General features: G+C 51.0%; 2 protein-coding genes across 3 annotated transcripts; one reads left to right on the top strand and one right to left on the bottom strand.

The window, feature by feature from the left end:
• Positions 1 to 745: 745 nt before the first annotated feature.
• Positions 746 to 2,420, top strand: TIMM13 (translocase of inner mitochondrial membrane 13). 2 transcript variants are annotated; one of them, XM_058821105.1, is made up of 3 exons: positions 746 to 921; positions 1,073 to 1,141; positions 1,217 to 2,420. In XM_058821105.1, exons 1-3 carry the CDS (start codon positions 796 to 798, stop codon positions 1,313 to 1,315), a joined length of 294 nt encoding a protein of 97 aa, XP_058677088.1. In that variant the 5' UTR covers positions 746 to 795; the 3' UTR covers positions 1,316 to 2,420. The 2 variants fall into 2 exon arrangements, with proteins under 2 accessions (XP_058677088.1, XP_058677089.1); XM_058821106.1 differs by having other exon boundaries at positions 1,220 to 2,420.
• A 1,188-nt stretch (positions 2,421 to 3,608) lies between these two features.
• Positions 3,609 to 18,479, bottom strand: TMPRSS9 (transmembrane serine protease 9). The gene is made up of 18 exons (XM_058821126.1): positions 18,356 to 18,479; positions 16,467 to 16,594; positions 15,991 to 16,058; positions 15,388 to 15,563; positions 14,284 to 14,325; positions 13,130 to 13,301; positions 12,639 to 12,913; positions 12,325 to 12,461; positions 10,957 to 11,148; positions 10,144 to 10,173; positions 9,849 to 10,102; positions 8,173 to 8,444; positions 7,386 to 7,522; positions 6,529 to 6,886; positions 5,514 to 5,685; positions 4,936 to 5,201; positions 4,251 to 4,387; positions 3,609 to 3,776 (listed from the first exon to the last, which is right to left on the bottom strand). The coding sequence occupies exons 1-18, from the start codon at positions 18,477 to 18,479 to the stop codon at positions 3,615 to 3,617; spliced, it is 3,102 nt and encodes a 1,033-aa protein (XP_058677109.1). The 3' UTR covers positions 3,609 to 3,614.
• Between the last annotated feature and the right edge of the window lie 679 nt (positions 18,480 to 19,158).

Raw genomic sequence — 19,158 nt, forward strand, 5'->3', positions numbered from 1 at the left:
CCTTCTGTTTGAAGTGGGCAGATCCGAAGACAGGATGATGTGGTTTGCAATACTCTGATTGTGGGCTCAGGCTAGTGAAGGTGAGCAGAGTTTTGGCTTCAGCTCTGCTGTGGTACTCAGTGCCCTCCTCTCATGCCATCTCCTACCTGCACATCACATCTCTCCCATGAAAAAGAGCTCCGTAGCGTGGTCTTCTCCCATTTGCTTCTACTTCGTCCCACAGCATTCTTACTTAATGGAGGGAAGTGTAGTGAAGCTGACTTTAAGGGCACGGACCTCTCACCCGAGTCACGTAAGGCAGAGGAAAGCCTCGAATAACAGAAGGATGAATTCCAGAGAGAACCCAAAGCGGGGTTTCTCTCTGCGGGGATCTCAGCGGAGCCGGTGTTTCACCGCGGGGCGCAGCTGGGCAGCGTTTGTGTCTCTGGTGATGCCGCTTTAAAGCCCCTTCCCGTTGCCCTCGTTCGTGGGGCTGCGCTGAACCCCGGTACTCGAACCCCGGTGTCTGAGCCGGGCCCGGCTCGGCCCCGGGGAGTCCCCTGGGAGGTCGCTCGATGCCGCCTCCCCCGCGGCCGGCGGTGACAGCAGCGCTCGGGGCCACGGGCCGCGAGCGGCGGCGAGACGGGCGGCCCCGGGCTGGGCCTGGCGCGGAGCGGCTCCGCTGGGGCGGGCGGAGCGCGCGGTCCCGCCCGGCGCGGAGGCGGAGGAGGCGCGGGGCCCGCCGGGAACCGCAGTCCGGGCGCCGCCATTTCTCCCTCCAGCGGTGCAAGGGCCTCGGCCGCGGTGACTCTGGCAATGGAGAGCGGCTTCGGCTCCGATTTCGGCTCCGGAGGAGGCGGCGGGGGGAAGCTGGACCCGGGGCTCATCATGGAGCAGGTGAAGGTGCAGATCGCCGTGGCCAACGCACAGGAGCTCTTGCAGGTCAGGAGGGGCGGCGGGGCCGGGCGGGGCTGGCTCGGTCCCGGTGCGGGTCGCGGGGAACGGCCCGGCCGGCCCGCTCCCCTCGCAGCAGGGGCGGCGGCTGCAGCCGGAGCCCCGGGACCGCGCTGCCACTCTCGGGCTCTCTCCGCAGCGGATGACGGACAAGTGCTTTCGGAAGTGCATCGGGAAGCCCGGCGGCGCCCTGGACAACTCCGAGCAGGTGAGGACGGGCGGGAGAACTGGGCACCCGCGGCCCCTTAGCTCGGGGCCGCCGCTCAGGCTCTGTGTCCCGCAGAAGTGCATCGCCATGTGCATGGACCGGTACATGGACTCCTGGAACACAGTTTCGCGAGCCTACAATTCTCGGCTGCAGCGAGAGAGAGCCAACATGTGACGCCTGCCGGCCTCCGGGCCGAGAAGGGACCATGTGGGGAAGGGACAGCGGCCAGTCCAGGTGGTTAGGGGTGAATCCTGCTGCCTTCCCAGCCCCTGCCATGGCAGAGCAATAAAACCTCGCTGAACCTTTTGCATCCATTGGCTTTTATTAGCACCAGCTCCAGGAGAGAGTGATTTTTTTTTTCCATGAGCTGTTGTCCTTCCCAAGTGTCCAGATTGGCCCAAGGTATTATATCAATTGATAAATCCCTGCTGAAAGGGCTGGGACAGGCAAGGAGCCTTCTGTGGAAAACGGGAGCCAAGCCAAGCCAGCAACACAGTACCCTTGCTTGGGATTCCAGCATGGACCCATCCATAAGGTCATTACTCAGTCCCTTTTCATTAGTGGAAAAACTGCCAGAAGATTGTCCACATGCCACCTTGCCTCTTTCATCTCCTATATCTGTATAGCGCTTTGTGAGGTTATTTTGGGCTTGTAGGCTTTGACTCAGCTCAAGCACAGTGCTGGAGAGCAGGACAGCCTTGCAAATAGTTGTATGAGCACAGCTAGGCATGTAGGGTTGGGAAGTACTTAGGTTCTTTTCTTTGTAGAATAAAGTGTGTTGTGTGGCTCTAATACTCTGTAGTTTCTGGTTTAGCTCTGGCACAGATGTTCCACCTTGGAGCCTATATCCTAAGCATAATTTTTTTGAGGGAGGAGCATGTCTGCAACAGGGAATGTTGGTCTCCTTTGGGGCACAACTCTATTTTTGTGCTTCTACACTGCTCCTGAAAAGGTGGGTTCATGCTGCATGGTCAGCAGTGGATACAACAGCTGGAAGAAGAGAGTGTTAGAGATCAACAGTGCCCATGTTTGTTTTCTTTTTAAATCCTTTCTTTTGAAGCTCTTCTGTATTTTAGAAAAGATTTCGTGGTTTGCTGGACACAGAGACAGACTGGCAGAATGGTATCTCTGTACCTCCTAGGGCATTCACTGGGATGTGGTAGAACCTAAAGTGTTTTCACACCAGGTAAACTATGAGGAGATATTTGGGTATTTGGACTTACTGAAACTGGAGTTTCCTTTCTAGACTGTAAGAATGACTACTTGAAAATAAAGTGCTTTCAGACATGTTTGCTTAGGGGGCTTTTTCCTTTATGGCTGTATGAATTCTGTGGTGCTGGCTGTGCAGCAGTCCCATTTCATTCATAGGAGCATCCCACAGGTGTTGCAGCCATGCATCCAAACCCGTCTGGAGCTGAGCCATGCCTGGAAGCCAGGTCTCCCACCTAGCTGGTGCTCTGTCTCAGAAAGTTGTAGATCTTGCTGCCAGCTGGGTTGGGATGGAGGAGACCTCTTGTTATGCCCAGATGCAGAACTTCAAGCACCAAAAATGAGGAAGGGGTTTGAGGTACAAGAAGCTGTTCAGTTTTGGTAGCTGAATCAATGGGGACATGTCTAAGTCTGCTCTGCCCAAGACTCAGCGCATGAGCTCTGCTGCAGTTCTTTGCTTGTGAACAAAGTTGTCTCTGTGTCTTATCCTGGCTGGTAGGACCTGACAAGTGTACTTGCACCACTATCTCAGCACTTTAAATTTTTCCCACCTGGCTTAAGCAGACAGTGGTCTGTGTGGCCATGCCTTAATCTTTGCCAGTTTAATCACCTGTTACCTAAGGCTGAATGAGGTGTGTGGGGGTGTGTGAAAAGCCCCTCCTTATACTCTAGTACAGGTCAGGGCCTGTGCAGTCTGAACTCCCAAATGTTGTCGTCCTGCATTCTCTTAGGATCGAATGGTGAGCTGGAGGTCATCACTGAGCTCTCTAGTCTCACACACTTATTGGAAACAGCATCATACCCTTCCCAAAAGCCACTGCACAGCACAACAGCTCCATCGAGTCAGTGGGGTCTGAAGCTTCTGCAAGCGCATAACTTTGGGCTGGGGCGAAGGTCCCAAGTCTGCTGGCTTGGCCATGGGATGACAGCTCATAGCCAGGGGTCAGCCAAACTCCATGAATTTTTGGCAGGTATTTCCGGCACCCATCCAACTAGGAAGCTCATGTTTTAATGCACAGTATATTTGGCCAGGTCTTAAGATGGGACAGGCTTCATTTATTTATAGAAAAAGTTTAGAATGTGTACCTTTCTATGCAAAGCAGTTATCAAATGCTTTGATAACAACCAGCATGTCACACAACACCTGCAAGGTGTCTTCACCCCTTTGCAGCATCAGAAAAATGTACAGTAGCTGAGGGGTTAGTGCATCCTCTGGCAGTTACTCCTCTCATTCACTGCCTTCCCTGAGTGGTGAAATGCAGTTTCAGAGCTTGAGGTTCTGCACAATCCAGCCTTGGACAGCTGTCACTTTGGTGTAGACACCAGGGAAGAATGGCCTGGCACAGCCATAGCCCCAGCTTGTGATTCCTGCTAGAAACCACTTCCCTGAAGGTTCTTTACATGCCAGGGGCCCACCTGCATCACCCTGCAGAGAGAGGAAAAGGATCCAGTATCAAGCCACAAGCAGTGCAGCTCCCCCAGCCATGAAATGTTCTTTCTTTCTGGGGCAGGGGCATTTGCTGTCCTGTTCCCCACTTCCCCAGGAGCTGCATTCCAGGCTGGAGAACTGCTCAGTGATGTACCTGCATGAACAATCTGAAGCTGGGATTCTGGAACATAGAAGAGTGTATTTAGAGATACTGTAGGGTCATGGAACAGGCCCCATGTGGTCTCCTAGCATTATCTCTCTGTGTATTCCCCTGACCTGTCACAGGTTGGTGGGGCAAGCAGCAGGAGGTGTATGCATGATGGACATGCATAAAAGCAGCAGCCAGTTGATGGACAGACAGACATCTGAACTAGGGGAGGCAGGGCAGGGCCCTCCTGAGACAATATAGTCTAGGGACTTGGCACGAGTTTGCTGTGTCCCAGCCACAGCATTTGTTGCTGTTGCACTCACTGAGCAGCTGTCAACGGTGCCCTGTGGGAAACCAGCACACAGCATCCTGCTGCTGATCTGGACAGGGTAGAACTTTTTGCAGGCCTGGTCTCCGATCACGTTCACTGCTGCTTTTTGCAGATGCTTTGACATGAGACCTGAGGAGACAAGTATTGCTGTTAGCTGGGTGAAGAGCACATGGGAAATAGCAGCATGTGAAGTGGGGTATCTTACTTGTTTGCCAGAGGGAGAGACCTGCTCTGGGAAAGTGAGTCACCTGGTTCAGCAGAGCAAACTCCAGAAGGTCCCTTGGGTGTGTCATTTGTCAGGCAGCTTGGCTGACCAGACATAAATTGGAGTGGTCCAATTTGGTATTGGGGTGGTCCTTGTACTGCAGAAGCACAGCTGGAGCAGCTGCTGTGGGGGTGGAGAGCACAGTGGCTGGCATGTAGAAAGCTTGGGAAAGCTTCAAGAGGAAAGAGGTGCTATAAAATGGAGGAGTAGTGTGCACGGTAGCTGGGGAGGAGATGATGGTGACACCAGGCCTTGCCCAGCTTGGTATCTTCTGCAGCCTATGGCCTAGGATGGGAGTGCTTGGGGCAGTGGTGTGGGAACTTTGATGTTTGGGCTTGCAGTGTTGCAGTGTAGGTGGCCAAGCACTGAGCTTGGCCATCATGGTTGTGGGAGGGCCCTCTTTATCCAGTACCTCCTTCCTTTGTGGAGCCCCAGCCTGTGATGAAGCATCTGGCCCCTTCATGGAAGATGTGAGAATTGTCTGGGAGACATATAGGTCTGATGGTGCTGCTGAACGTGACAGGTGTGCTCAGCTCCAGTAGTGCCACATCATAGTCTAGGCTGTAGACGTTGTAAAAAGGGTGTTTGTAGATACGAAATATTTTCTCCATTTTGCCATCGATGACACTCAGGAAGGGTGTTCCAAGATAGGCCACCCACATTTTGGGGTCACTGTAACTGCAGAAAGACAGCAAACCTGGCTGTTAGGAGCATAGCCTCACAAGGAGGGCCATCCCTCCACTTGTGGGGCTGGCCACACCTTAGGAGATCAGGACCCCTGTCTCCAGAACCAGTGAGTGTACTCAGGCTTCGTTCCATCCATTCCTTTTCACACTTACCTCTAGGGGCATTTCTCTGATAGGGGGTGTGTGCTTCCTGTGGGACACAGCATGCCAGCCAGGTGCTGGACCACGAGGGAGGGCAAGGGCAGGTTGACTGATGGCACTGAGGCAAGAGCCAGCTGACTTAACTAGCTTATCTCAGACTTACATGTCAAAGCAGTGAGCTGCAGAGAGCAGCCAGCGGTCAGCAATAAGGACAGCCCCACACTTGTGCTCCTTCCGCCGGAGCCAGAGACTGACTTGCCAGGGCCATTCTCCTCGAGCCGCGCTGCTGCCGCCCACGATCTTGCTAAAGGCCAGAGCTGTTGTTGAGCCACAGTCTGGAACACAGGAAGAAGCACCATGGTTTTAAAAAACCATAAATGGAAGGAATTACTTCCTGCCTTCCATAACCTGTGCTGTGGGACAGCCTTCTGGGGGAGCATGTACAGGACAGTAGGATGTGATGAATTCAGTTCACCCAGCTGAGGCAAGTCTTGATGGACAGGGTGTATTTTGCAGACTTGTTATCACAGATCACACCTTCCAGGGATGTGGTATGTGAGGAGCAGGTATTTGGATGGCCTGGCTCAGCTATCAAACAGCAAGGAATATGCAGCCCAAAGTGCAGTCCCAGGGATGCCAAGACACTTTTTGGGCTGCCATGTTGTGCAGACCTGTCTTGCCACCTTGTGCTACCAGACTGACTGGCCAAAAGGCCTGTGTGCTGGGAAATGGGTTCTAATGTCTGTAGCAGAGTAGAAGAGGCTGCACTTTCTGGCAGTAAATTTGGATCCAGCTCATCCAGCTGTATCTTGTTTTAGGGTCTGGCAGAGCAAGTATGATCTGGACCATAGTGGGCTAGCCTAGGACCCCAGTGTCTGGGCCCAAGACAGCCAGTGTTAATATGGTGGGTACCACTGTGGAGTCCAGGTCATGTAGAGCTGTCAGCAGCCACGGGCTACAGAGGAGAACTCACCACAGTTGTGCTCATCGAAGCCATTGCTGCAGTCCACAACACCATCACATTCAGGATTTTCTTTTCCAATACACACCTTGCTGGAACACTTGAAAGTGAGGCTGGTACAAGGCACCACTAGAAGGCAATAACCCATGACCTGCTCAGTACCCTCTATGCTGGAGGCCTCCTGCCCACATGTCAATGCATCAGTTCTCAGTTTTACCTGGGGTTTGGGTAGGCTTGGCAGTCTCGGTCGTTGTCAGAGCTGTAGAAGTTTTGCTCATGGTTGTATTCATCTTTGTCCACAGGGTGGTTCTGCTGGCTGGACCTGCAGCCATTGTGCTGGGCTGGATAAAAACGGCTGTGGTAGAAGTTCTAGGGATGGCTGAGCTGGAGGGTATGCTTGTGCCACCACTGGGCAGCTGGGAGACGGTGTCCAGGATCCAGTCTGTGAGTTTAGTAATTCTGGAGTACACACCAGGTCTCATAGCCTGGGCACAACCAAATCCCCAGCTCACGATGCCAGCAAGGTAAAACACTCCTGGAGTCACCTCACAGGCCAAGGGCCCACCTGAATCTCCCTGCAGAAGAAGCAAGGCAATGGCTGCTCAGTCCAATCAGGTCTGCCCTAGGATACACCAGAAGCACTTAACTGCCCTCAACTCCTTCCTCCAGCCTTGTGGGCCTGTCTGCTGTCATGCAATGTGTATGCAGGGCATGAGTGTGGAGAAATTGAAGTTGGGGTCAGTGACTCAACCTGGCTCTTGTCAGCACCTCTCCACAGCTGCCACCAACTGCCACTGACTCACTGCCACAGGAGGAGACCTGCTTCATCCAGGATTTGTCTGGCCAGACAGAGTGGTGGGATGTTGGTTTAAGTAATTCTCAACTTGGTGGAGCTTTATTTGCTTTCCTAAATCTCCAAAGAAGTGGGCTGGGGTTTGTTTTGTGCTCAGGTACATGTGAATTACACAGTTGCGTTACAGCAACTCAGTAAATAGTTCACAAGCATCTGCTGAAAGCAGAGTTAGCCCAGCTTTCTAGAACAATCTACAGCGTAGAGAAATCCCACACTTTTACCTGGCATGAGTCTACCATCCCCTCCATGAAGCCAGCACAGATCATTCGGTCAGTGAGGGAGAAGTTGTAGAGGAAGTTGCAAGTGTTCTGTTCTATGATGCCCACAGATGCTTTCTGCAGGATCTCGGGCTTGGTGTCTGCATGAAAATCACAGAATTAGTGAGTGCAGCAGAGGGAAGGAGCTAGCTAATGGCTTTTAGACTGACTCAACACATATTTTGGGAAAACAGGCTCTAATCCCACATGGGAATTGACTCCTATAAAACCTGTTTTCTCTGCAGCCCTGAAGCTTGGCGCTCACCCCAGGGTGCAGTTTGTGTCTGTGCTAAGGATTCTGCACAGTTTGTGTCCCATGCTCCTGAGAGTCTGTGGGCTTCTTGTCAGCTGGACTTGTTTGGTAGCACATGTGCCACTCTCAGGCTTTCTCCTTATAGTGGGATCTTTGCTTATGCTCATTGCTGGAACACCTCTGTGACTGAATGGCTGACATGCCATCCTGCCAGAGCTGCAGCAGGCTCTGAGGCAAGGCCTGACACTTGTTTAGCACAGCAGAGCTACTGAGGGCGGTCCGGCAGGTTTTTCCTGGCTCCCACCAAGCTGCCTCTCCTTAAGGTAGTGCTCTGTGTGCCTTTATTCTTGCTTATTCTTGTGTTTCTGTCAGTTCCTGACTGTCCCTGTTACTGATCCCTGTCCTATACATTCCCAGGAATGTGGATTGAGCACGGGCTTTGCTGCTCAGGGTACCACTGCTCCAAGGCAAACCAGCAGGTAATGCATTACTGCTTACCATTCCCTTCCTGGAGGTCACCCCATCCAGAAATGAGGCATTTCTTGCCAACAGGAAACTTCTGCATGGCAAGTGGGAGGCACACAGGCTGTATGTATTTGTTGAAGGCAAGAGGTCTTGCCAGTTCAAGTACAGCTACATCAAAGTCCAGAATCATGGGGTTGAAGAGGGGATGTGGGATCACTCTTGTTACGTTGACTTTCACTGCATTCTCGTCTGTTCCGTTTATTGATGTTGTTCCCACATAGGCTTCAATCTCTTCTGGCATTGTCCTGCAAATACATAAACCTAAATGTGCATACTCACACACTTATCCCTGGCATGAATTCTGACATTGAAATTAGAGACAGCTTTACATGATCAGCATGCAGCAGAGCAGCCCTACTAAGTCAGGCCAAAAGAACTGTTTCCAGCAGTGGCACCTGTTGGATATTACCTGAAGAGCAAATAAACATACAATAATAATCCTCTCTTCACCTTCAGGAATTTATGATTTCAGGAGTATTCTGGCACACAGGTGGTGTCACTCTATTCAGTAGATCTTGCTGGATTTTTTGGTTTTATTTGGATTTTTCTAATGTTGTGTTTTGTTTTTCTAACCCTAGGTGAATTTTAAATATTTAGCTTAATTACATTTATTAGAAAAACTGCTTCCTTTTGATTGTTTTCCACCTGCTCTTGGTGATTATTTGGTATCTTAAAAAGACAGTCAAAAGGCATTCCCTAAACACTTTGTACCCTTCATTATTGTACAGTCCCATCAAACACTGCCTTCCCATTAGTTATTTTTATTCCCAGGTCTAGTCTGATCTATTTTGTTGTGCTTGTTATGATGCTGCTACACACCCTGCTCATACCTGAGCCTTGTGAACACAAGCACACGGTGTTACTCTTGCCCTCCCTGTGATGTTGGAGCAGTCGGTGTGCTGTGCATTACCAACAACATCCCACTCATCTCCCATGTTTTTTACTGCATTCCTGTGCTCATTAACTGCCTCTGCCACAGGACTGCTGCTGTCAGGGCAATATCCACATGTTTCTGACCTCTTGTTTTGCAATAGCTGATGGAGGCTCATCTTCATTCAGCACTATTGGTTTTGCTGTGTACCTCATTTCACACTTGCCTACCTTGCATTTCACTTGCTCCTTTATTGCCCAGCTGTTTATTGCATGAGGTTGTCTTAAAATCCTTCAGAATTAATAACCCACCTTTTCTGCTTTCAGGAATTTAATCTTGACAAGCATTATCTTCTTGCTACTCACTTCTTCAGGCTACTTATAAACCTAGGCTTGGGTTCTTGCAGTTTAACAGAACTATGCAGGATTGAACTGACCATTTTCCCTTTACCAACTGACCATGTGTCTCTATTTCACATATTACAGACAATTTTTTAAGGTTAAGTTTATTAAAGAAACTCTCTTGTGGCACTTTCTTCCACCTCTCTTAGATATGTTGTCCTTTCTCCCTGATCAGGCTGCTTTAACCTTTCTCTGCCTCATTCCAACCTCCCCACAAACTCCTTTTTGCTATGAATGTCAAGCTATAGCAAAAATTAATGTCCAACATGTGTTCTCGATTTCCATTTCTTGGCCCCAGTGCCACACTGTGGATTTGGCTGTGCAGCTCTGTGCTGGTGGGCAGCTGAGCTGGAGCAGGGACAGGGATGGGCTCTTACTCATTGAAGCAGTGAGCTGCTGACAGCAGCCAGCGGTCCCCAATGATGGTGGCTCCACAGAAATGTCTGGAGTCTTCTTTCAGGCTGACTTGCCAAGGGATCTCTCCTCTGGAAGCATCTGTTCCTCCCACAATCTTGCTGGGTTTAGAGAACCCGGGTCGTCCTCCACACTCTGAACAAAAGTCAAAGCATGACTTGTGAGTATTGCTAGCAGAAGATAAGCAAGAAAAGACTTCACTCTCTAACCAGTAGGGCTTAGCAGGGATAGGTAAGGCCTGAGGTGAGAGATATCTACCCAAGCCCTGCTGGCTGATAGTGGCAGTGCCTGATGGTGGCCATGTACAGCTGGACTTTCACACAAAATGCTGTTCTGCATCTTGCTCTCAGCAAGTTGTGAATCCTGGGCCTTTCATGAAGGCAGAGTAATCAGTAGCTCCATGCCTTTTAGCCTTGCCATTACAGATAAAATATTATTCTAGATTTAGAAAAACACCCTTCATTTGCATTTCCTTGCAAAGCTGCTGGGAGTATTCCTTGGAGTGGACAGGTCATCCTACAGACACTTGCCCTCCTTCCCTTCAGGGAGCATGGCTGCTGTGAAGGGACACCTATCAGTTATGAACTGCTGGGAGCTCCTTAGGTGGCAAGCAAAAGCAAATGATCAACAGAATAAATACTATCAGATGCTGCTGTGCCTTAGTGACCTGTTCTGGGCCTGCCAGAGCAGACCAGTTACACAGCAAGATTACACAGTCACAAAAGCAAAGGAGCACATGGAACTGCAGAAGTACTGAGTGGCTTTGCCAGGTTGCTCTGGACTCAGCTAGGGCAGCCATATAGTGGCTTTGTACCTTAGCACTTTGGCAAAGTTGTGTGGCTCACCCTACAAAACGTCAGCTTAGGTTACTGGAGGAATGAACCTGATGTTTGGACCTACAGCAGCCACTGTGCCTGCCACGATGCACCCACTGTGGGTGCTCGTACCTTGTGGTCCTGCTGCAGCCCCTGGCCTGCTGGCAGCTGGGGCTGGTAAGGTGGTCGGGGTTGCTCCAGTGGTGGTGTTGACCTCTTCAGCACTGACCACGTTACTGTTAGTCCTCAAGTGCACTGGAGGAACAGTACGGGCTATGGAGGTAGGGAAGGCAGAAATAGCATCCAAGATCCAGTCTCTGAGTTTGGTAACACGTGTGTAAACCCCAGGCCGCCTGGCTTCAGCACATCCAATACCCCAACTCACAATTCCCGCCAGAAAAAACCTGCCAGATGGTTCTTGGCAAACCAGAGGCCCACCAGAGTCACCCTGCAAGAGAAAGCAGATGGTGAGCTCTCCCTGGGGAAGCACTGAGCTTGCCCTGTCCACCCTCAGCATCCCTCTACCAGCTGGAGTCTCTCTGTCCCTTTACATTTGCTCCAGCCTAGTGATGAGTGGAGCATCTGGGTGCTGGCCTTTGGGTGTTCCTCCATGTGGGCACGCTGTCCTGCTATTACACAGAAGCCTCGTGCCCTTTATATGCCAGAAGAACAAAGGACACAATCTGTAAAATCTAGGATTAAGCATTTCTACTGCTTTAATAATTTGTTAAACCTCATAAAGGTTAATCCTAGCAGCCCATACACAACCATATGATGGGTGTTCATTGCCTGATACACAACCCAGGGAGACAACATTAATGTTTGCATCAGGTTTTCTTCATGTCAGAAGTGGTTCAGTTCTTGGTTCTTGTGGGGCCCTGTGACCATCACTGATGGACATGTGGTGTCTGTGAAGCTGGTAATGCCTTCTGGGGATGAGATTGCTCTCGATCAGTAATTAATAACCAGATGGATCGTGTTCATCACCCAACTTTGAATCTTCAATTCTTGGCCCCTTCTCTGGTGTTTGTGCTGTATTTGGTGCAGAAATACAAAGCACTACCACCAGAAAAGTGCAGATTTGTTTAGCTGGTTTCTGTTGATTTGAATGTTCCTGCCAAGCTACAGAGACAGACCTGGAAATCACAGTCCTCCTCTGGCATCACAGTTCTCCTCGCTCCATACTATCAAAGGCAGGCTTGTCTCCAGCTCACCACTTGCAGGATGGAAAAAACTAAAAAACCACTCTGTTGTTCACCAAAAACTGTTGTGTATGTTTTAGTTTCCACTGCTGCCCTTTGCCCATCTGGATTTTTATCTGAAGACCTGTGTGGAATATTGGTAGGGCCAGCCCTGATGACAGTTCAGGAAGACAAGAAAAGTAGTTAATTAACTGAAAGAGCCCCTTAAATAACAGTACCCTGCTCTAAGCAGTAAAGAACATATCCTCATTTGTGTCTTCTGCAGTCACTGATCTGTGCTTGGGTCCAAGGCAGGGCCTCAAACCTCAGTGGGAAACAGTGACCATAGTGTCAGTTCTGCTTATTGAAGTGTCACTTGATGCATACTGGGAGGAAGAAGCTTTATGTGGGCAGGTGTGCCATCTTCTCTGGGCAAAGCTTACCTGACAGGAGTCAACCTTCCCCTCCAGGTAGCCAGCACACATCATCCTGTCTGTGAGGACATGGCTGTAGAGACTGGAACATAGGTTCTGGTCTAGAAGCTCCACTGTTGCTTTCTGCAGGAACTCCGGTTTCACCACTGAATGAGAAAGACACAGTTGTGAGCTCAGTGCAGGAAGCCCTGCACAGGATCAGCAGCTCAGGGTGCAGCCCACCTCAGCTGGCCAGAGCAAGGTCTGAGTTCCCTTCCCCTGATGCCTTCTGCCCCACTCACACCCCACCACGTCTGCTCTGCTGCCTGCCATGCTTTGCTTACAGAAATCCTCCTTGAGGTAGCCCCAGCCAGAGATAAGGCACTTCTTGCTGGTGGGGAAGTGATGGCCAGCATCTGGCAGGCACACGGGCTGGATGTACTTAGTGAAGGTCACAGGTTTCTTCAGCTCCAGCACGGCCACATCATAGTCAGCTGTGTCAGCGTTGTAAGAGGGGTGTGGGATGATCTGTGCAATGTCCATTTTCACTGCACTGCCATCTGAGCCTCTGAGGGAGGTGGTCCCTGTGTAAGCTGCCCACATGGCTGGGTCCTGAAACCTAGAGGAGAGATAGTGGGAGCCCTGTGAACCTGCAGCCACAACATTGTCCTGCAAACCCAAGCTGCCTACTGCCCATCCTGCCATCCACTCCAGGAGTGATGGAAACTCCTCATTCTCCCCGTGGTGGAGCAGAGAGGTGCAGTGGGAGCTTGGGCAGATATGGCAGCTTTTGGAACAGGGATGGAGGGTGCAAAGTGGTGTGACTGAAACTTACTCAGTAAAGCAGTGAGCAGCAGACACCAGCCACTTCTCTGTAAGGATTGCAGCGCCGCAGAAGTGCTCATTGTTCTCTCGAAGGCTGACTTGCCATGGGAACTCCCCTCTGGATGCCTCTGAGCCTCCAACTATCCTGCTGGCAGTCTGCATGGCAGGACGACTCCCACAGTCTGAAAGGGAGGAGAAACTCAGTGCCCCAGGATCCTGCTACTGCACCCCAGCAACACGCTCCTGGGGGCAAGTGGGAAAAGCTGCTTCAGCTTTGTGTGTGCTGCTGGCATATGCTCAAGCAGCAGGGTGGTACTTGGGATGTCACAAAGCAGTCTTTACCCTGCAGGCTTGGGAAGAGCACTGCAAAGCAGTGGGCCATCACAGCATCCTCCCTGAAACTCTTCTAGAGCAAGAAACTGTAGAGCAGCATCCTGACTAGTTTGATGAGCTTAGCTACTGCCTTGTGATAAGCTTCCAGTAGCTCATGGGCATGTGTTCTTGTCCATTGTGCCAGACCACCAGTAAGGTGGACCTTGTCACCACAACCCATCACAGCTGATGGGACTAAGGTGTTTCCAGGGCACAGTGTCCCTCATCCCAATGCAGTCATTTACTATTGCCTTGAAAAGTCATGGCATGTCCTTGGCTGTTTCCAGTGCCTGACAGCCACTGGTGTCCCCCCTGTCAAGGTCTGCCAACAGTGGGCTGTGGCTGGGTTCTATGTCCAGGACACCTGCTGTGGGAGATTCAGCACAGCCCCTTCCATCAGAGGCATCAGCACAGCCTGTCTGGCTGTCACATTCAGGGCTTTCTTTTCACATACTGGATGTTGGAGCAAGCCTGTGTCCCAAGAGCAGCTCCCTGGGGACAGCAAGGCTTGAGTCACTCATGTCTTCTGCAGTCCACGCAGCAACTATCCCCTGCCTTCCCCAGGGGCAACCACCCCTGTATTCTTGTCCTTCTGCTCCCTGGCTGCCCCAGAGTCCCTGCAGGATGGTGCTGGGTGCAGAGCTGCAGCTTGTTTTGAGCTTGCAGGCCCCTGGACCACCAGGCTATGAACAAGATGGGGCCCAAGCCTGTATCTGTATGCAGGCTGCTGGTGAGGAAGAGGAGGAGGAGGCTGCAGAGTGCAGGTGATTCTTCCTGCTGCGTGGCTCTTACCTGATTTCAGTCCAGGTCTGTGGGAAGAAACCTTGTTGGGACCTGGGAAAAAAGAGGAAGGAATCAGGATCAGCAAGGGCAGGGCAGCCCAGCCTCAGGTCCTGGAGTTCCTGGGCTGGGGCTGCCACGGCCTTTGCTGCATCTGCCTTTCCTGCCTGGTGATCTCTGTGCCCACCTGTGGCCAGTGTGAGGCAGGGCCCAGGTGCACAGAGCAGGGGAGGCACAGCTCCCTGGTGCCCTGCAGGCTTTGGGCTGACTCCACGTGGAGAGAGAAATTCCTAAAAGCTGTGGAAGTGAGCTGCCTCTCAGGAGCAGACTGGGGCTGAAGCTATGCAAAGCTGTTTGCCTAAAGCCAAGGGGACACCAGCACCTTCCATTTGGGCAGCACAAGGCTCCCGGAGATCCAGGGATCCTGCCCTGGATTCTGGCAGAGGGTGCAGAGGGAGCTACAGAGGAGCCCACGCCTTCTTGTTTCCCAGGCTCATGGGGGTTTTTTTAATTGGCTGGACCTGGAGTCCTACAGTCACATGCAACTCCACAGTCACAGAAGGAAAGGAGAATTTCTTGTCAGGTGGTTTCAGAGAGTAATTCAACTATGAGAAATAGCAACCTGAGCTGTAGTTATTGCTACAACTCTGAGGTCTGCCTAAGGGCTGCTGTGCACAGGTAGGTACAGAAAATCCAGCCATTAACTTCCTGGAGCTTCATTCCCTATCCCTCAGACGGATTTCAGGTGCTGCAAGAAAAGCCAAAATAGTTGCAATTCATGCTTTAGGTTCTGTCCTTATTGTGGGTCCCTCAACCTGCTCTGGCACTGCAGAGCAGCTGGACAGCATTAGTGTTGGAGAGGTATCTGGGGACTCCACAAATGTCTCTTAAGCTGGCAAGATCTAGGCTGGATTCTGCTGCTGTCTGGTGAAGCTGGAGCAGCTGGGAGCCAGGCAGATCATGTTATCGGTTTGCTGGGTGCCTGCCAGCACCCCAATTTCTAACACTGACTGGACATTCGGAGCTAAAACCCTGCAGCAGTTGGGGTGGCTCATGGTGGCTTAGCTGTGTGCCCCTGGGTGCCAGCAGCCCCAGCACAGGGCAGCAGGGCCACACCTGTGAGAGAGGCTGAGGAGATGGTCCCGTAGGCAGCCAGGGAGAAACCCTGCTTGTGCAGGGCAGCTGCCAGCCCATGCCTGAAAGCTTCCTCCTCCAAGGTAGAGCTCAGGGGCTGGGAATCCTGGGGGGTGAAGAGGAGGCGGAAATGGACGATCACACTGGAGTTTCCATTCCTGTTGGGAGACAGAGAATTAAGGGCAACCTTGGCTTCATGGTCAGTACAAGGGTCAGGTTCCTGTGCTAGCTCTCTACAGGGAACCCAAAGGAAACAAATCTTATTCTTAATATTTTAATTCTTAATAATTTAGGTTTCTCTGGAGATGTGCTCTGGGTTGACATGATCATTTGAATTTTTTTTTTTCCTTTGGCCCAAAGCTGTGGTTGAACAAAATTCTTTTCCTCTGCCTTTCTGACTGCATTTTGAAATTTAAAAATCCAGAACATTGCTGCAATCCCAGATGAAAATCCAGCCTTGACCAGTTTCTCTTTGTACTAGCTTTGAACAAGAACACAGGTATGAGTTCACCTTCTTGGTGAGGCTTGTCAGAATTCTCTGAAACATGAGCTGTAGGGTCTGCAGAGATAGCTGCCTACACTCACCTGTAGCCCAGGATGGTGCAACCAGTGCAACTCCAGTTCAGCTGGGAGTCCTGGAGACTGGACAGAAACTGCAAAGCAAAGAGTGATGGTCACACATTTACTGGACCCCAAGGAGATGGGAATAGATGATGCCTGGGATTTTGCTGGAATGTGGAACTGTTGGTGCCTGGTCTCTTGCTCTGTAAGCAGAAGCACCCATGTCCAGCTCATATGTAAACTTTTTCCCACCCTGGCTTTTAGGGCATGAGGCAGTACATCTTTTTTCTATGTAAGGAATAGGCCTGAACACACGTTTCCCACTCCATGAATGTCTCTCAGGGCCTTGACAGGGCCTCTCAAAGTGTAGTTCAGCCCCACAGTGTACCCTGCTGATGTTTAAGAAGTCCTAGTTTTCCTCCTGCCCTTGGCTTAGAGATTCTGCTGGTGCTACCACCACAGTATTTCACAAGTGTTTTCCCAAGGCCCAGATAACTCACCAGCCTCTCAAGAGCAGGTGTCAGCACCCTGTAGTAGTCTGAGTTCTCTGTCTGTAAGCTGCTATTGAATGGGATTCCTTGCAGCTCCACTGTGTGCTCAAAGCTGGCCTCTCCTGTGGAATGGCAGGCTGCCAGAAAGGGAAGGTGTCTGTCAGAGGCAGCTTTCCTCACAGCTTTGCAACATGAATACCATCCTGTCCTTCAAACCCCCTGTTTTTAGCAGCTTGACTATCCCTGAGCATCCCAGCTGCCTCGGGGGTGCCCCATAACTGGACTGGGGTACCCTGTGCATGTGCAGGAATAGCATTTTGTACTGAACTTGTTTGAACTTGAAAACAGTCGGTTTTTGTCAAGCCTGAGACAGAAATTCATGAACAGATGGGTACAGCCTGGCAACCTGAGATTGGCCCTGTCCTTGCAGGAACAGCCTCAGAAAGGTTCTGCTGGGTACTGAAGCCACCTCACTAACTGTGACTGTACAGGTGGCATGTGTCAGTCATGTCATGCTGGAGTCTCACTGGCATGCTGGCCTGAGGTGGCCATGGGGCAGCAGAAGCAGCAGGAGAGAGGTGGAAGAGGGAGGGAGATGGTGGCCATGCTCTGGAGTGGGACAGTAAAACAGGCAGTGCTCAGTGGCTGCAAGGGTCATGGTAGGAAATGGCAGAGGCAGCAAGGTACAGTGACAAGAAATTTCAAAGTCACAGAGACAGACTACAGGACAGAATCACAGAATCATGGAATTGTTTAGGTTAGAAAAACCTCTGAGATCATTGAGTCCAATCATTTCACCAGCACTTCCAAGGCCACCATGTCCCCTAATGCCACATCTACATGTTTCTTAAATCGCTTAAATTGCAGGGATGGGAATTCCACCACTGCTCTGGGCAACCTGTGCCAGGTCTGGACAGCCCATTCAGTGAACAAATTTTCCCTATGTCCAATCTTAAAACTCCCCTGGGCCACCTTGAGGCCTTTTCCCATTCTCTGTCCTTGTTCCCTGGGAGCAGAGCCCAAACCCCACCAGGCTGCACCCTCCTTCCAGGAGTTGTGCAGAGCCAAAGGTTCCTCCTGAGCCTCCTTTTCTCCAGACTGAGCCCCTCAAGCTCCTTCAGTTGCTTCTGGTGCTCCAGCCCCTTCCCCAGCTCTGTTCCCTTCTCTGATCACGCTCCAGCCCCTCAATGTCTTTCTTGTCATGAGATGTTTTAAAACTGAACCCTGGATTTGAGGTGGAGCCTCACCAGTGCCCAGCACAAAGGGACAGTCACTGCCCTGATCCTGATGGCCACACTATTGCTTCAGCAGATCAACATCCCACCCAGCTTGAGTCATCTGTGAACTGACTGAGGATGCCCTCCATCCCCACTGATGAAGATAATTAACAGGGCTGGCTTCAAAGTGGCCCTGAGGATCACCACTGGTCACCAGTCTCCAGCTGGATGTGACTCCATTCACTCCCACCCTCTGGGCCTGGGCATCCTGCTAGTTTTTACCCATTAAAGAGCACACCCATCCAAGCCATAAGCAGCCAGCTTCTCCAAGAAAATGTTTATGGGAAATGGTGTCAAAGGCTTTACTGAAGTTGAGATAGACCAGATTCAGATGCTTTCCCTCATCCACAGGTAGGTCATCTTGTCATAGAAGGACATCAGATTGGTCAAGCAGGAAAGGAATAGAGCATATGTATCATGAGACACTGAAGATAAAGTGCTTCAAAGTCACATAGTGAGAACGTGAGCTGACTACAGCCCTTGTAGTTTTTGTGCATTGTGCAGAAAGGTGTCTGCATTTTGATCTCAGTAGGAGGATTTTGAGATTTTTGCTATACGCAGTGCAGACCACTTCTCTTTCGGAGTGCTGAACTGAAAGAATGTAGCTGGCAGCACACTCACCCAGCAGGATCCCCAGGCAGAGGGCTGTTGCAGTGCCTGCCACGGCAGCAGCAGCAGTTACCTTCCAGCAGCAGGCCCCCCATCTCCTCCTCTGGGTGCCTTGCCCTGGCTTTATCTGCTCCATGCTTTCTGAGCAGCTCTACAGATGGGCTCTGTGATTAAAAAGAAGAGGAGGAAAATTACAAGACTGGGATGAAATCTGTCATGCCAGCTAAGGTTACCACAGGAGCATCACTGTCTGCTCCTGCTGGACCATTCCGACCCGGCAATGGCATTAGGCTACGTGTATCCCCAAGGTGCATGTTATATGGATTAAAGCTCTCTAAGTAATAAACCTCACCCTGTAGTTGTTCATGAGGCAGATTCCAGGGTGTTTCATATAGCCCAATGCTATTCCACATTTTTTGCAGGAATTCTGGAAGAATTATAAAATCACAGTGGGTGATTCCCCCCCCCCCACTTTACAGCATTTAGCTGGGAGCTCCCAATGCCTAGTAATGTAGAGCAATTAATATGTCCTTTGCTTACAGCTTTGCTGCTATCCTGATAGTGCTGGCCAGTGCTAATGCTGGCCACAGGAGCAGATTCTCCTTCCCTGTGGCCAGCATTAGCACTGGTGCTTCCAGTATTTTGCCCCGAGTGGTCCTGCACCCAAAGCAAAGCCCCTTCATGTCACCTTTTCTGCCTCCACGCTTTCCTTTGCTTGACTGGTTTCAGTATGTCAATGTTTTTCATGCACTGAAGATGCTCAGACGGGATATGTTGCTCCAAGTGTGAATTCAAAAATGCCAAAAATAGAAGGA

This window comes from Ammospiza caudacuta, chromosome 28 (genome assembly GCF_027887145.1).
Source record: "Ammospiza caudacuta isolate bAmmCau1 chromosome 28, bAmmCau1.pri, whole genome shotgun sequence".
NCBI classification, from domain to species: Eukaryota; Metazoa; Chordata; class Aves; order Passeriformes; family Passerellidae; genus Ammospiza; species Ammospiza caudacuta.

Coding starts and splice junctions, on each gene's coding strand:
- TIMM13 (XM_058821105.1), top strand. CDS start 796: ATGGAGAGCGGCTTCGGCTCCGATTTCGGCTCCGGAGGAGGCGGCGGG. Junction 922..1,072: donor ACGCACAGGAGCTCTTGCAG/GTCAGGAGGGGC, acceptor CTCTCTCCGCAG/CGGATGACGGACAAGTGCTT. Junction 1,142..1,216: donor CCCTGGACAACTCCGAGCAG/GTGAGGACGGGC, acceptor TGTGTCCCGCAG/AAGTGCATCGCCATGTGCAT.
- TMPRSS9 (XM_058821126.1), bottom strand. CDS start 18,479: ATGGAGCAGATAAAGCCAGGGCAAGGCACCCAGAGGAGGAGATGGGGG. Junction 10,103..10,143: donor TATCAGCCAGCAGGGCTTGG/GTAGATATCTCT, acceptor ATCCCTGCTAAG/CCCTACTGGTTAGAGAGTGA. Junction 8,445..9,848: donor GCAGCTCACTGCTTCAATGA/GTAAGAGCCCAT, acceptor ATGTATTTGCAG/GACAATGCCAGAAGAGATTG.